We start from the raw sequence: 18,221 nt of genomic DNA on the forward strand, positions 1-18,221 counted from the left end.
GCCTTCTCCAGATCCATAAATACTACATACAAATCCATTTGTTTTTCTAAGTATTTCTCACATATGTTCTTCAAAGCAAACACCTAATCCACACATCCTCTACCACTTCTGAAACCACACTGCTCTTCCCCAATCTGATGCTCTGTACATGCCTTCACCCTCTCAATCAATACCCTCCCATATAATTTCCCAAGAATACTCAGCAAACTTATACCTCTGTAATTTGAGCACTCACTTTTATCCCCTTTACCTTTGTACAATGGCACTATGCAAGCATTCTGCCAATCCTCAGGCACCTCACCATGAGTCATACATACATTAAATAACCTTACCAACTAGTCAACAATACAGTTACCCCCTTTTTTGATAAATTCCATCCAAACCCGCTGCCTTGCCGGCTTTCATCTTCCACAAAGCTTTTACTACCTCTTCTCTGTTTACCAAATCATTCTCCCTAACCCTCTCACGTTGCACACCACCTCGACCAAAGCACCCTATATCTGCCACTCTATCATCAAATACATTCAACAAACCTTCAAAGTACTCACTCCATCTCCTCACATCACCACTACTTATCACCTCCCCATTAGCCCCCTTCACTGAAGTTCCCATTTGTTCCCTTGTCTTTAAGTCGAAACGTTTCAAGTTGAATGGGATGAATATTTTGGAATCAAAAGTAGATATCTCTCTTGATTCATAAGGTCTGTCATGAATTGGAAGATCATAAGGCATGAAATACCTGTATAAAGTGGGGAATACCATATATCAGGCATTAAAAACCTGTGAGGTGGTAAGTAATATGTCTCAGTAGAAATGGAATTGTATAGTTAGGTAATGACTGGACAGCAGGGGTGTTAGGTCGCAGGGTAGGGTTTATCGTCCTCTGTATATTAGGGGAATCTTTCAGAGCTCCTCATTTCCCGTCATCATATCCAATGTGACAAAAGGTCATGACATCACAGTGCCACAGATGATGCAGGTAAAATGGTGAAGTCTTTGACTTGCAGCCGTGCAACATAGACATATGGCTTTTTATAAAGGTGGCAAGGCGGATTATTAAGATGTATTGTGCACGCAGAAGTTTGATGATAGTGAAGGTAAAATTTCCAGGAAATCTTTGAACAGTTTACATCTGAAACTTTAAGGGATAGATGGAAGGGTGTTGATTAAGGATTGTATCAAGAGTTCATGACCAAGATTCTTATTTATAGGTATTTTTGTCTGTTGTTTTGTTGATGGTTCGACCCTTGGGTATGAGGATGTGACATTTTACTGGATCCTGAAAGGTTAGATCAAACATGAATGTTAATATTTCCACATTCTAAGGATTGGTTTGTGTTTAATATTTAAGGAGGATGAAACACGCTGTACTATCAGGAAATTTTACCATGAATATTTCATCATGAATGCCAACAAATGTGATGTTATTGTATATAAATTTGTTTTCTAGGACATCTTTATGTTTTCTAGATTTTTTATTTATACTTTCCAGTTTGTTCCTGTTTTTGTTGCTCTTACATTCGTGCATTTTTCTTGAATTCTTTGTAAAAGTATTGCATTATTTGTATTTGTTGTAGAGTAGTACTGATTAACCATTGGTAGTGGTTATAGTGGTTATAGTTCATCTATATTTATAGAATTAATTTTGACATAAATAGTTGGGAATCGGAAAGTGTTAAGACGATAATAATGGACGGAATCACTGTAATTTATTGATTTCTATTTCTCAAGTTTTGGATTTTTTTATTGAGTGTACTTACATGTACCAGCATTGAGATGTTACCTTAAGGCAAGGATAGAGCTTAAGCACTCAGCACAAGGGAAATATAGAGGTAAGAATAGAGCCTAGTGAGTTACATGTAGAGTGTTATGAGAGAGAGAGAGAGAGAGAGAGAGAGAGAGAGAGAGAGAGAGAGAGAGAGAGAGATGGTGGGAAGGTATGAGAGTGATAGACGGAATATATTAAGTCTTTCTTGGTTCACGAAGTGGAAGTAATGGCATGGGAAAGGACTGGGGGCTGGGCCAGATAACACCGCATCTTGATTATTACTGTACTTTGTCTGTGTCGTGTGTGTGTGTTTGCCCAGATTTCTGTGTGTGTGTGTGTGTGTGTGTGTGTTTTCTATTGTCCATACAGCACATGAGGATTTAGTTTAAACTCCTATGGCCTTTCTCTGATGATTTTTTTAAATTTTCATTGTACTTTACATTCTTTTTCTTCACTCACAGGGAGATGAGTTTGGGATAGGTGCAATTTTTGGTAAAGGACATGGCTTCTGTTGTTTTATTCACTGGTGAAAGAACTTTGACATTCACGATTATTTTGTTCCTGAGAATTCTGCTTTCTTGTCTCTCTTTCATGACCGATGATATGACTGCACCTACTCTGTGGCTGTAGTATTAGCAAGATGCCCTCAGAACCCTGGGATTGTCCGTAGTAATTAACATTACATCTGATATCTCCATAAGAAAGACATGAGCAGTACAAGTGCAGTTTGTTCCGATTTGTTGCTATTCAGTGTTGCTTTTGTGAGTTTCATGATGAAGTGTTGCTTTCCTTGACAGGTCATTTTGGTAATATCACTTTCAGGGTATGTTTTGATCCATAATAGTCATATACAACATTTTCATAGTGATTTAAAGCCTGCATTCTTTGGCTTTTTTACTACCGCAGGTCATGATCTCTGTGAGATACCAGAAGTTACCTCAGACTGTGTAGGTTGGAATGCATACAAAAGATGTTTACCAATATACATTGTCAGCGCAGTAGGGAAAGATAGTAGATTTATGCCTTTTGACTTTTCATGTACATTATCATAGACAAGGGTAGACTCACAAAAGGACATGGTGTCCAAAGACTTACTGCAGATGCTTTGAACTACTGTATTTGAGGTCTGTTCAGCAGCGGTGGAAATTATTTTTCGGTCAAATTTCTTTAAGGCTGTGTCTCTCATGACTTGAGTCAAACCATGTAATTTTTAGATGATTGCTGAGACAGCCAACCAGTTCCCCTCTCCCTCTTCAGTTTATCATTGATTACATTTGACATGGAAATACTCTATGCTTTACAGTGCTGGAATATTGGCAGAAGATAAAGCATACGACAGAAAACTTATTTGAATGTTAGAGTAAGGATGGTAGTGTTCGTCATCTTTGCAAATAGTTTTTTAGCACATGGCAAAGCTTGGCCTTCTCTCTAAGGGTTCTACTGGAGATCTAGAAAGGCTCATTGCTCCTTGAAAAAAAGAAAAAAATTGCTCATTATATGGTAGGCATTGAGTGCAATTAGGTACACTTTTGGATTTCTGCTTGACTTTCACATGCGAATTTGTGAACTCTACATACCTTGGACAACAATCTCTCAATACACCGTCTTCACACATACACCACACACACCATCATACAGATCATGCTGTTAGACTCACCAGTCAGTGTTTATTGTATGTTAGATGGGACTTAGTGGATGACTGAACTTGTAATTACCAAAGAAAGTAAGTCCTATTAATTTTCTTTAACTTCACAGAACCTGTTAAAGGTTTCATTGTGAATTAGGGGAAAAAGTGATTGAATGTTTTAACCTTACCTCTTCACAAATGGTGTCTAGCCATTTTCTAATCAGGACTTGAATGGTATGGATATTTTACCTGTAATGAAAGCTGATTGATTCCAGTTATGTGTTTTACTGAAAACATGTTTTATACAGAAAGTCAGTGATAGATTAGCTATTATGTACTTTGTTAGTCACTGTAAATCTTAGCACCTTGTCCCTAGCCTGAATTTGCCATCCCAGGACTATTTCTGCTTTTGGTATGACAGTTTCTCAGTTTCTTTCATGACGCCATGAAATACATTCAGTTCTGTATGGTAACAAGAGTAGTAAAATGGACAGCCAAAAGGTAATATATTGTTCCCTTGGGGTCCCCTTTGTTATAGCTCAGTAAGGTGTGAATGTTTAACTGGTAGAATATTTCCATATGCAACTGTATAGCACAAAGTGTATCATTTAAATGAAAATTTCAACAAATTATGACCTGTTGCAGGTCACCCAGTGCACAGTGTGGCATACAATGGCATCAACGGCATTATCTACAACAGCACCATCCTGGCGACAGGCTGCTTCTCTGCCAGGGAACTGTGGAGACTCTCCAAAAGTGAGTCTGATTTGCAAGTATCTTGCTCAACAGTAGAAGAGAAAATATTGACAAGATAAGTGGAGAGAGAGAGAGAGAGAGAGAGAGAGAGAGAGAGAGAGAGAGAGAGAGAGAGAGAGAGAGAGAGAGACAGACAGACAGACAGACAGACAGACAGACAGAGGAGGGGTGAGGCGGGGGAAGGATGGGCTTTAGGTGATATACTTTATACAGGTAGAATTTTCTTAAAAAGTTTCTTGCCTCAGATACTCAGGGTTTAATTATAATTGCTGTATCTTAGTGAGGGCTATTAACAGTTTTAAAGCCAAGTTTAGCTTCATCTATGAGAGAAAAGGATGTAGAGGATTGTGATCACTTTCTTATTCCATAGGTCATTCTAAAGGAAGATGAGTTGAACGTTAAATCTTGCCCGATATGTTTTTAGTCTATTAAGAGACTGCTTTTCATCATTCAATGCATTCTTTTCTACTGTGTATGTCATGGTTATGATTTAACTTGTGTTAGATTGCTGAATGAAGCAGTTAGTTAATATTTTGATTTTGTGATCAAAGACGTCAAGGTTTCACCCATGTTTCACATCATAAGATTGGATGTTAAAACACACAGAAAACACAGACTAGACAGAACATAATACTTGCCACAAGTAGAGACGGGTTTTAGTTGCAGATGGAAAGTGCATTACCTTTCACAACTTACCACTGCTTCTTTTGACATGGATGTTCTTTAGATTGCCTTCATTTAATCTTATGCTTAGAAGAAAAGTAGCTGGTGCTGTCTTGACAGCATTCTTCCATTACTTCTGGCATTTCGAATATAGTAGTGGCTATAGGTCATATAGTATTTAACAGTCATGGTTACATGAATTCTCATGAGAACATTTACACTGCATACGCTTTACACAAAACTTTTTTTAATTTTTATTTCCTATTAAACTACAGAGGAAAAATGATGTATAACAGTGACAACATAATTCATTAAAGTACTACAGTTTGTAACTTTTATTTGTTAGAATTCACTGTAATATTGCATCATTGTTCAAATTGTTGTTGGATTATCAGTGAGTAGTTATCAGATTTTGGGATGAAAATTAACGATTAGTCTGTTGGATCCGGTAGGATCAAAGGTTGTATGAACATGCAAGATTAGTGACTCATGCCAGCTCCCTGAATGTTTCACGACAGTTAGAGATAAAAGATGAACATAGAAATTTATTTATTGTCCTTCATTATCTTTGAAGAAAAACTCTCTCATAGGTACGATGTGCCACAGGATCAGCCATATACCCTTTTACTAGCTAGAACAATCATGCAGATTCTGTCTCCTCGAACATCTCATCATCCAGCCAAGAAAAAAAATTATAAGACACTTTGACTATCTTATGAAATTCCTTTTGTTTGAGCCTAATTTTTGCTTGAACCATATTTAATTTCAAGCTTGTGATTGATGATCTTGAACCTACAACAGAAATTTTTTCTAATGATTGCCAGTTCACATTAAAATGGTTCACCACTCTTTAGATGATTGTAGATTCTTTGTCTAATGCCTGGATATAACACTACAGTGACGGTACTTTTACCAAGATTGTTTCACGGTGGCTTTTAGTTCTCATATGTTTATGCAGTTACCTTTCTCTCTTTTTTCTTTTGAAACTCAAGATGCACAAAGGACCATTTGGAATCTGTTGTGTAGAGAAATGTTTTATAAGTACAGAAATTTAGGCAGGCACAAGAACTCTGGTAAAGAACAACCACAACTCTCAGACAACGTAAACTGAGGCTGAGGTGAAACAACACCGCTCCCTGTCACATTCAGGAGTAATGTTGTGGCTCCCGTTCTGTACTATTCACAATTAGCTGATGTTACTTTCATCCTGCATCTTGCAGATATAAACTTACACTGGTAAACTTAGTGCATATCACCTGTTTCTTGTAGATGGTAAACACTCTGGTATATTGTTGCCTTCTTTCTATATATCTTTATGTCTGATGCCCGTCCCCTTAGAAATCTTCCATCAAGAGGGTTCCCATGGCAAAGGAGTCTCCACTTATCTATTTCTGTCCTTGCATTCCTCTTTAGTATACCCCATTCCGTGCATTCTTCCACAATTTCTCTCCCTTCATTATTCTTCCATTCTATTTGCTCATGTCGAGGTGGTTTTCCTCTCATAATTTGAAATTTGTTGTTGCCTTAATCTCAAATTTGCCATGTTCCATATTCATCATGTTCCCTGATAGTTGAGAGTATGGTATAAAACTTGTTTTCCAGAAAAATCATTCCTAGAATGAAGTTTATATTGTGCTTAACATTTTATTTTGCATAATTTTCATTGCAAGTTGATCTCTTCATCTCTGTAGACTCATTGTGTGTATATGTGGATCATGGTTGATAACCTCATTCTAATGAACTCTGGCCATTCTTGCACTGTCGGTTTACAACCTCTTTTAATGGGAGATTCTTTTTTAATTTTTGAATTGAAAATTTAACTCTGAGGGTTTTAAGTTTGACTGTGTTCGTAACAGTGAAGAGGTGTGTGGATTTTTTTTTTTTTTTTTTTTTTTTTTTTTTTTTTTTTTTTTTTTTTACCCCTGAGTTCTAGTCAAAAGAAGAAATCCACATCAAGGCCCATACATAATTGAAACATGAAAAAGGCTAATGAGGGGGGGAAGAAGTAAAGAGAAAAGATAGAATAAGAATTTCAGAGGAAATAGAAAACTTGCCCCTTAAAAAAGGCCAGGCATTAGTTGTTAGGCAAGACATGATGGAGTAAAAAGTTCCAGAGCTATAAATTGCATTAAAAGAAAATTTTCAAAACTGCACACCATTCAGTTGCCATTCGCCACACAGTAACTACTGTCTCTTCTGGCATAAGATTCATCCTGATTTTAGGAAATATTCACCAACAAAGAAAAAAATCCCTCAAACCAGCAATTGTCTGATATTTTCTCTTACTATCATCAAACAGAAATCGTCTGTTTAGAATGCTTGGACAATGCGTTTTACTAAATCTATACCACTAGAATGTTCTCCCTGAAAAGTCAGATACTGATCATTGATACTCTTATCTTGTAAGATCTGGGATAGCCCATTTCTGCTATGTATTGATAGCTACTGTTTATGTAAATTTTATTTGTACACCATTTTCTAGGAATAAATCCCCCAAATACAACAAAGGAAAGGTGTATATATATGGCAGAAATTATACTCTGATGATGTATCGGCTAATTTGCAACCTAAAAGTCTTCTCCTTGGGTAAGCTTTGGCATATAAGGTGCAGGTTGACCACTGGGGACATTTTTCTGGTAAAAAGTGATCTTTATGCCAGAATGTAGAGTACGATGCAGTAGCTTACTGAATGGTACATGGTTTAGCTAACTGTAGGGGCACAAGAGCGGCCAGTTCTCAGGAGCAAAATCAAGGTAACATCTGTTGCACAGAAGGAAAGTGAACCATCATCACAGCATGGATCAAGTTTTGAGGTTAGACTGAGAGAGGGATGGGATGTTTTAGGTACCTGACAAATGACCTTGTGGTAAATGGAACCATGGAAGCAGAGGTGAATCATGAGGTGGGTGAGGGGATGAAGGTTCTGAGAGCAGTGGGGAGCGTATAGAAAGAAGAGGCCAATATCTGGGAGAGCAAAAATGGGTATGTTGAAGGTGTAGTGGCCCAGTGATGTGTGGATGCAAGGCATGGGTTATAGATGAGAGTGTATGGAGGAAGGTGGATGTTTTGGAAATTAAATGTCAAAAGACAATATGTGGTGTGAGGAGGATACTTATGGAATAATTGTGTGAGAAAGACCTGAAGAGGGTATGCTGAAATGTTTTTTTTGGAGAGAATGAGTGAGGAAAGGTTGGCAAAGAGGATATATGTGTGTCAGAAGTGGAGGGGACACAGAAAAGGGAGAGGGGAGGCCAAATTGGATGTGGAAAGATGGAGTGAAAAAAAATTTTGATTGGGCAGGTCCAGAACATGCAGAAGTGTGAAGGGTGTGAACAGAATAGAGTGAATTAGAGTGATGTATGCTGGGTGTGATATTTTGTCAATGGCCTGAACCAGGGTATATGAAGTAGCTGGGACTAACCGTGGAAAGATGTGAGGGACCTGGTTGTGGATGGGGCTGTTGTTTTGGTGCATCACAAGTAGCAGCTAGAATATGGGTGAGAGCTAAACAAACAAGACCTTTCTTTGTCGGTTCCTGGCACTACCCTGCTAGCGCGAGACACAGCAAACCAGTGTGAAAAGTGTACATATTTCATACTTGTTTGCTGTTTCCTGCTTAAGGCTTCACAGCATGGGAAAAGTCATTTTGTGAGGACATGTCACTGGGAGTACCATGTTTTAAAAAACTTTTCACATTTCCTTACTGTTGGAAGGGCTTGGTCGTGGATGTAGGCTTTAGATTTAGTACATATTATGTGAAAGAGAGTTGTGAGTGAATGGGTGTTTTTCATGTTTTGGGTGCCACCTCAGTAACATAGGAAACTGGAATTATTTATTCAGAAAATTTATTTTAAAGTTTGATATATCTTTTGGCCTAGTTTTAAGAATATATCTTTACTGTGCAGCTTCCATCATGGCTATTGGGGGTGGTGGTACGGGTGTCAACACTATCAAGATGGAGAACCCAACTTACTACACAACTTACACGTCTCCTGTACCTGACCACACGCTCATGGCTGGGGCATATAGTACCTACATGGAGCGAGCTGACAGTATGTACCCACACTCTTATGATATTTTGAGTTGTTCTTTGCATTATCATAGGGTAATCATTACATTGTTGGTAAGTACTTTTAATCCATAAGTGCTGGTTGTTCTGAAGGGTACTTGATATAACTGTGGATTTTTTTTCCCCTTTTTTGATACATTGTAATAGAAATAATAGTTCAAAATATAACTTAAGATTTAATGTATGTGTGAATCAATGAGGATGAAAATGAGAACTTATGTTCAAGGTTGTGTGTAAGGGAAATTATGCTGAATTGAAATTTTTTCTCCAGTAGAGCACTGCATACAGTACATGTGAAGGTAAAAGGTCTGCATATTAGAAAAAAAATTCAAGTTATACAGCTGCTTTGAAAATGCTTAGTGTATATGTTAGTGTATATGTATATTGGGGAAGAGCAGTGTGGTTTCATAGGTGGTAGAGGATGTGTGGATCAGGTGTTTGCTTTGAAGAATGCATGTGAAAAATACTTAGAAAAACAAATGGATTTGTATGTAGCACTTATGTATCTGGAGAAGGCATATGATAGAGATGCTCTGTGGAAGGTATTAAAAGTATATGGTGTGGGAAGCAAGTTGCTAGAAGCAGTGATGTAAAGTCGAGGATGGAAAGCATGTGTATGAGTAAGAAGAGAGGAAAGTGATTGGTTTCTAGTGAATGTCAGTTTGTGTCAGGGGTGCTTGATGTCTCCATCGTTGTCTAATTTGTTTATGGATGTGGTTGTTAGGGAGGTGAATGCAAGAGTTTTGGAGAGAGGGGCAAGTATACAGTCTGTTGTGAATGGGAGGGCTTGGGAAGTGAGTCAAATGTTGTTCACTGATGATACAGTGCTGGTGGCTGACTCGGGTAAGAAACTGCAGAAGCTGGTGACTGATGTTGGTAAGGTGTGGGAAAGAAGAAAGCTGAGAGTGAATGTGAATAAGAGCAAGGTTATTAGGTTCAGTAGGGGTGAGGGACAAGTCAATTGGGAGGTAAGTTTGAATGGAGAAAAACTAGAGGCAGTGAAGTGTTTTAGATATCTGGGAGTGGATTTAGCAGCGGATAGAACCATGGAAGTGGAAGTGAGTCACAGGGTGGGGGAGGGAGTGAAGGTTCTGGGAGCGTTGGAGAATGTGTGGAAGGCGAGAACATTATCTTGGAAAATAGGTATGTTTGAAGGAATAGTGGTTCCAACAATGTCGTATGTTGCGAGGCATGGGCTATAGATAAAGTTGTGCAGAGGAGGGTGGATGTGTTGGAAATGAGATGTTTGAGGACAATATGTGGTCTGAGGTGGTTTGATCGAGTAAGTAATGAAAGGGTAAGAGTGATGTGTGGTAATAAAAAGAGCGTGGTTGAGAGAACAGAAGAGGGTGTATTGAAATGGTTTGGTCACATGGAGAGAATGAGTGAGGAAAGATTGACAAAGAGGATATATGTGTCAGAGGTGGAGGGAATGAGGAGAACTGGGAGAAATTGGAGGTGGAAGGATGAAGTGAAAAAGATTTTGAGTGATCGGGGCCTGAACATGCAGGAGGGTGAAAGGCGTGCAAGAGATAGTGACTTGGAACAATGTGGTATACCGGGGTCGACGTGCTGTCAATGGATTGAACCAGGGCATGTGAAGTGTCTGGGGTAAACCATGGAAAGTTCTGTGGGGCCTGGATGTGGAAAGGGAGCTGTGGTTTTGGTGCATTACACATGACAGCTAGAGACTGAGTGTGAACAAATTTGGCCTTTGTTGTCTTTTTCTTAGCACTACCTCGCGTGCATGTGGGGAGAGGGGGATGCCATTTCATGTGTGGCGGGGTGGCAGTGGGAATGGCTGAGGGCAGCAAGAATGAATATGTACATGTGTATAAATGTATTTGTCTGTGTATGTATATAGTGCTGTTGTACAAAGGCAAAGGGGATAAAAGTGAGTGCTTAAATTACAGATGTATAAGTTTGTTGAGTATTTCTGGGAAATTATATGGGAGGGTATTGATTGAGAGGGTGAAGGCATGTACAGAGCATCAGGTTGGGGAAGAGCAGTGTGGTATCAGAAGTTGTAGAGGATGTGTGGATCAGGTGTTTGCTTTGAAGAATGTGTATATATGTATATGTCTGTGTGTGTATATATATGTATACGTTGAGATGTATAGGTATGTATATTTGCATGTGTGGACGTTTATGTATATACATGTGTATGTGGGTGGGTTGGGCCATTCTTTCATCTATTTCCTTGCAATACCTTGCTAACACAGGAGACAGCAACAAAATAAAATAGATAAATAAAAATAGATATTTGAAAAGTATAGGTATGTATATGTGGGTGGGTTGGGCCATTCTTTCGTCTGTTTCCTTGTTCTACCTCGCTAATGCGGGAAACAGCGACAGAGTATAATAAATGTAATATGAATAGGTTATTGGCGGAATGCTTGCATAGTGCCATTGTACAAAATCAAAGGGGATAAAAGTGAGTGCTCAAATTACAGAGGTATAAGTTTGTTGAGTATTCCTGGGAAATTATATGGGAGGGTATTGATTGAGAGGGTGAAGGCATGTACAGAGCATCAGATTGGGGAAGAGCAGTGTGGTTTCAGAAGTGGTAGAGGCTGTGTAGATCAGGTGTTTGCTTTGAAGAATATATGTGAGAAATACTTAGAAAAGCAAATGGATTTGTATGTAGCATTTTTGGATCTGGAGAAGGCATATGATAGAGTTGATAGAGATGCTCTGTGGAAAGTATTAAGAATATATGGTGTGGGAGGCAAGTTGTTAGAAGTAGTGAAAAGTTTTAATCGAGGATGTAAGGCATGTGTATGTGTAGGAAGAGAGGAAAGTGATTGGTTCTCAGTGAATGTTGGTTTGTGGCAGGGGTGCGTGATGTCTCCATGGTTGTTTAATTTGTTTATGGATGGGGTTGTTAGGGAGATGAATGCAAGAGTTTTGGAAAGAGGGGTAAGTATGCAGTCTGTTGTGGTTGAGAGAGCTTGGGAAACGAGTCAGTTGTTGTTCGCTGATGATACAGCGCTGGTGGCTGATTCATGTGAGAAACTGCAGAAGCTGGTGACTGAGTTTGGTAAAGTGTGTGAAAGAAAAAAGCTGAGAGTAAATGTGAATAAGAGTAAGGTTATTAGGTACAGTAGGGTTGAGGGATAAGTGAATTGAGAGGTAAGTTTGAATGGAGAAAAACTGGAGGAAGTGAAGTGTTTTAGATATCTGGGAGTGGATTTGGCAGCGGATGGAACCATTGAAGCGGAAGTGAATCATAGGGTGGGGGAGGGGGCAAAAGTTCTGGGAGCATCGAGGAATGTGTGGAAGTCGAGAACGTTATTATGGAAATCAAAAATGGGTATGTTTGAAGGAATAGTGGTTCCAACAATGTTATATGGTTGTGAGTCGTGGGCTATAGATAGAGTTGTGCAGAGGAGGGTGGATGTGCTGGAAATGAGATGTTTGAGGACGATATGTGGTGTGAGGTGGTTTGATCGAGTAAGTAATGAAAGGTAAGAGATATGTGGTGATAAAAAGAGTGTGGGTGAGAGAGCAGAAGAGGGTGTTTTGAAATGGTTTGGTCACATGGAGAGAGTGAATGAGGAAAGATTGACCAAGAGGATATATGTGTAAGAGGTGGAGGGAACGAGGAGAAGTGGAAGACCAAATTGGAGATGGAAAGATGGAGTGAAAAAGATTTTGAGTGATCGGGGCCTGAACCTGCAGGAGGGTGAAAGGCGTGCAAGGAATAGAGTGAATTGGAACAATGTGGTATACCGGGGTCGTGCTGTCACTGGATTGAACCAGGGCATGTGAAGCGTCTGGGGTAAACCTTGGAAAGTTCTGTGGGGCCTGGATGTGGAAAGGGAGCTGTGGTTTTGGTGCATTATACATGACAGCTTGAGACTGAGTGTGAACGAATGTGGCCTTTGTTGTCTTTTCCTAGCGCAACCTCGTGCAGATGCTGGGAGAGGGGGTTGTTATTTCATGTGTGGCGGGGCAGCGATGGGAATGGATAAGGGCAGACAGTATGAATTGTGTATATATGTATATGTCTGTGTGTGTATATGTATGTATATGTTGAGATGTATAGTATGTATATGTGCGTGTGTGGACGTGTATGTATATACATGTGTATGTGGGTGGGTTGGGCTATTCTTTCGTCTGTTTCCTTGCGCTACCTTGCTAACGCGGGAGACAGCGACTAAGTATAATAATAAATAATAATAATGTTATACATAAATATACATACCCTTCATATGTATATTTATCTGTAATGGACAGTGTAATTGGACAATGTGAAGTGTTTTAGATACCTGGGATTGGACATGGCAACAAGTGGAACCATGTAAGCAGAAGTAAGTCATAAGGTTGGGGGGTTAGTTCTAGGGGCACTGAAGAATGTGTGGAAGGTCAGAATGTTATCTGGGAGGGCAGAAGTGGGTATGTATGAAGGAATAGTAGTTCCAACAGCATTATATGGATGGGAGGCATGAGAAACAGATAAGGTTGTGTGGAGGAGGATGGATGTGTTGGAAATGAAATGTTTGAGGACAATATGTTGTGTGAGGTGGTTTGGGTACATGTGTTGGAAATGAAATGTTTGAGGACAATATGTGGTTTGGGTGCATGTGTCGGAAATGAAATGCTTGAGGACAAAATGTGGTGTGATTATGTAATGTAAAGATAAGAAAGGGAAGTAACAAAAAGAGTGTGGTTGAGAGAGATGAATAGGGTGTGCTGAAATGGTTTGGATATTAGGAGAGAATGGGTGAGGAGAGTTTGACAAAAAGGATATACGTGTGTCAGAAGTGGATGGAGCAAGGAAAACGGGGACACTAGAATGGAGGTGAAGGGACAGAGTGAAGATTTTGAGCGATTGTCTTGAACATGCTGGAGGGTAAAAGATGTGCATGAGTGAATAGGAACAATGTGTTATGCTGGGGTTGGCATGTTGCCATTGAACTGAACCAGGGCATGTAAAATGTCTGGGATAAACCATGGAAAGGTCTGTGGGGCCTGGATGTGGATAGGGAGCTGTGGTTTCGGTGCATTACACATGACAGCTAGAGACTGCGTGTGAACGAATGTGGCCTCCCCCCCCCTGGTACTACCTTGCTGAAGCAGGGGGTAGGGATGCTGTTTCTTATGGGGTGGGGTAGTGTAAGGAATGGATGAAGGCAAGCAGGTATGAATATGTACATGTGTATATATGTATGTCTTTGTATATATATATATATATATATATATATATATATATATATATATATATATATATATATATATGTGTATATGTTGATGTGTATATGTGCGTGTATGGGTGTTTATGTGTATATGAGTGGATGGGCTGTCCTTCGTCTCTTGTGCTACCTCACTGACGCAGGAAATGGTGATGAATGATATATAATTTCATGAGAAAGTATTTTACCTTGAAGATTATATCTGGTACTATGGGTAGAATTAGACTGATCAAGTCTGATACTTTAAAGTACTTGTATAGAACACTTCAATCATCTCATTTCAGAGCTGAATAAGTTATGTGCACAGCTTTCATACTATTTGTTACTTTCATGAAAGTCATCTTGATATCATACCATTATAATTTCTTTGGTCCACCTTTTAAGTTTATTAACCAAAATTAATCATAATATTTGAGATGGGGACTTCATTGAATTGTAAGGTAAACATTATATTTTCAGACTGGAATTTGAACTACCTGCCAATGAAAAATGAATTTTCTTTATCCCATTTTTCACTAACTACAAGATGGTTGCTGATATCATGTAGTACTAATATATTATATATATTCAGGTCCACTTTCTATGGGAAGAACACATGACCCACACTCACCACTTGAACCTCGTAGTAAAAGGGTGCGTCGTCTGAGTTCAGAAGAAGATACGTTGGACAAGGCAGAGTTGGCTTACTACACCCAGTCTCCTTCATCTTTGTCATCTCACACGTCTTCATGGCACTCTGATATCGACCACGGTGGGTTGGTGGCTCCCTACGCAGCTTCAGCGTCCGCAGCAGCAGCAGCAGCCGCGTCTAGCACCTTCCTCCACCCTCACACCCCCCCTCACCACACCTCGCAACACACCCTCGGTACTCGCTCTTCCTCTCTCTCACTGTCTTCTGGCTCAGCCACCTGTCTCAAGTCATTTGTCCACCACATTGGAGAAGGAAGTTTTATCATTGGCAAGCAAATTGTGTTGCTACAAAACTCAGGGTTTTGAATTTTCATAACTTGTATTTATAAGGTTAAATTTTAGCCAAAAGCTTTTAAAAATTTTTGTATTAATCTTAAATTTATTGTGGTATGATATATGAAAACAAGACAGGTGCTGTTCCCTACCTTTCCATTCTCTAGTTTAAACTTAATCTAGCACTACTTATATCTTTGCATTCTTTCTGACCTCTGACCTTTAGAAAGTATGGCACAAGCCCACTGTTCCTCATCTGTCTGACTTTGTAGTCTCTGATCAAATTCAGACTTGTAGCAAAGAGATGAGTATATTCTGCACAAGCTGCAACCCATCATGCTATATCAGTCTTTGTAGGTTATTTATGTTCACGTTGGAGTCATCTAGATTTTGATGATGAAAATACTTGTATCATACAGTAAGGTAATCTTTTTGAATCCTCACAGTAAAGTGAGTATTGCGTTCAGGGATGTTCTACGTGTGCTGTAAGACTGATTATGGGAAATGGCATTTTCCATATGTTCAGTTAGAGGGATGTATAGATCAAAATGGTGTACTGGACATTTGTGAGAATATGCTTGTTGACTATTCATTGTTCTGGGTTTGGTTTATGATCTCTCAGAAGCTAAATTCTTTTATTGGCTTGAAAATACTGTGAAATTGAGTAGTGTCACAGTAGGACATAATTAGATTTAGAATTTTGAGAATGAAGTGTACAATTAGAAGGTAGCTTGCTGATAGAATGCTTACCTATATCCATGATAGCATAGACTGTGGGTTTCTGAAAAGATTACATGTCAGTCTCGACAAACAACAACTGTTTATCAAAAGCGTTTGACTTAGAGTAATATCAGTTTTGGTAATACACAACTTCTTTGATGATTCAAATATACATTTAGATTTTCGGGTAATTCATCGTATTCACTAGATTTATGTGTGAATTTTGATCAGTAATGTTCATATATTATAATGGAGCTCCCTTGCCTGAATGCAGTCAAAATTGAATTAACAGAACCTCTATTAAAAGCTAAAAATGGGACATAACAATATCATGTTAACAATTTAATGTCAATACAAGAGAAAATGTTATAATGGTAATGACCTCTAAATATATGCTATATATTTTGCTAGTATATTCATTTGCTTTTTTATCTATTAACTTTTCATACGATAAATGGATTTACCAGTGTCAAAGCTTTGCCAATGATGAGAATCTCCCACTCTTTCTCCTCAGCTTTCTTGGTCTTTTGCTGGCTCTTTCATGTCCATGAAAGCAGTGTCTCTGCAGTTACCTTAAAGAATTTTGGGGCTTTTACTTGAATATTCTGTTATTCATTCCCTTTCCTTACACTACACTAATGTCACCTTTAAAGAATCCCCTAAACGGATTGTTATTCTTTATTGTCATATATGAACTGTTCAATAACATGAAGCAAAAACAGCTCTGATCATATACACAGTGTTTCACCATTTAGTAATACTATATCATCCTTAGGAAGTAGTATAATTTGAGTTTAAATCTTACCAGTAAAGCAAGAAAAGTTTCGAATCCAAGAGACTTTTGTGAGCTTTAGACAAGTTGGATGCAATGCTTTGGTTAGTTGGTGTTCATTCAGGCCTAGTGAGAGTGAGATTATAAAGAAAACTATTTCATTGATATCAATGCCAACTATAGTCACCTCTCACCGGTAATTGTCTTGCTGTCATTAACTATCAATGCAGTGCAGCATCTGGTGATACATAACTTTTTCCTATCATTCAGTGATTCTTGTTTTATTCCATACTCCTTGGATTCTTTTCAGGACTAGGCTAGCAATGCCTTGGTGAAAGTCATGGCAGGTATTTGGTTATGTACCTTTGGCTCGTGTTTCAGGCTCAGTAAAGTTTCTGAGCCTCAAAACCTTTTTCTGTGTCTGACAGCGAGCTTAAAGCTGTGAGATTATTACAAGGTAATTAGTAGAAAACCATGTGCTCAACCACAGTAGGACAGTTAGGCCCAGGTACAGTGAGGATGATAAAATCAGCAACTGCATAGCAAGCTTTAATCAACTGATTATAGTACAAGGGTTCCCCTGGCAGCACACCAAACATTTCATTCAGGAATGGGAAAAAATATTTTCAGTACTGTGCTTGTGCTGTAGACCCCATAATTCACCTTGTCAAGGGCAAAGCTTTAGTGCTCTGCACTGACAATACATGAATTTGCCCTTGGTAATATTAGTGCAGTGATATATGTTCTTTGGAATACTAATGGAATTTGCAAACAATTGAAAGTAGACACCCTGTTCAAATGTTGCAAAACCTCATGAATACATAATAAATTGCATTGAGTTAAAAGGGTACCTTAGGTAGGTGAATAGGTATCTATTAGTAACACAGAATTAATTGTGGAGGATTCAGAAAGTGTCATCTAGTTGCATAACAACACTGTTGTTTCGATAAAATGTCTAAACTCGTTTCATTTGAGTGGGTCAAAAGAAGTATAAGACATCTGGTATGTTTGCTTGAAAGCATACGCCATGTAATTTCCTACTAGAAGCTAAAGGTAAGATAATTTTTTTACTGGTGCTCTTCTCTTGAAAATAATTCCTATGTGATGAGTTAAGACACAGGCCATTGATAAAATAAACTTTTCAAAATGGAAGTCAGGGTGTAAGACGGGGCTATAAGGTCTTGAGTTCATTGAGGAGTAAGGAGACATCAAAGTCTGTTTGGGCAAAAATCGGTTTTATAGTTATGATTAGAGTGTACCCCCAATGAAGTGACCTCATGAAAGGTGGCTCTCCACTTGCGGTGGATTCATCATACTCAGAAAATGGGCTTTATTTCTGGTGAGGCCTTTTCTATTGTTTTCTAAATCCAGACTGAACAAACCAAGGATTTGCAAGCAGTTTCACAAGCCTATTCTCATTTGATCATGAATGAATCCCTTTAAGCATAGAAATGGAGACATGAGTACAAAGTTGCTTTGGTCATATGTGAAACTGTCCATTGATGGGCATTATTAATAAACATGGCACAGTTAACTGTTGGTGTGCAGTCGTTCATGTTAGTGGAGTTCATTCTGGTATATAATGGAATTTACTTCATAAAATATGTCAGGAAAACTTGAATGGTCTTGAAAGAGGGCCCTGAAGCATTCATATTCATGGTATACACTCTCAAAGCTCACAAAAATTT

At 38.7% G+C, this 18,221-nt stretch overlaps 1 protein-coding gene across 12 annotated transcripts in view; it reads left to right on the plus strand.

Moving 5' to 3' along the window:
• Positions 1–18,221, plus strand: part of NfI (Nuclear factor I) — a 264,071-nt gene that overhangs the window by 222,031 nt on the left and 23,819 nt on the right. For 7 of the 12 annotated variants that reach the window (XM_071688058.1, XM_071688066.1, XM_071688068.1 and 4 more), the window contains 3 exons: positions 4,041–4,151; positions 8,720–8,866; positions 14,650–14,943. In XM_071688058.1, the coding sequence (XP_071544159.1) occupies positions 4,041–4,151; positions 8,720–8,866; positions 14,650–14,943 (552 nt within the window). The remainder of the gene's footprint in view (positions 1–4,040; positions 4,152–8,719; positions 8,867–14,649; positions 14,944–18,221) is intronic. The other 5 variants (XM_071688069.1, XM_071688065.1, XM_071688067.1 and 2 more) reach the window with 2 other exon arrangements.

The sequence above is a fragment of the Panulirus ornatus genome, chromosome 45 (genome assembly GCF_036320965.1).
Source record: "Panulirus ornatus isolate Po-2019 chromosome 45, ASM3632096v1, whole genome shotgun sequence".
NCBI lineage: Eukaryota > Metazoa > Arthropoda > Malacostraca > Decapoda > Palinuridae > Panulirus > Panulirus ornatus.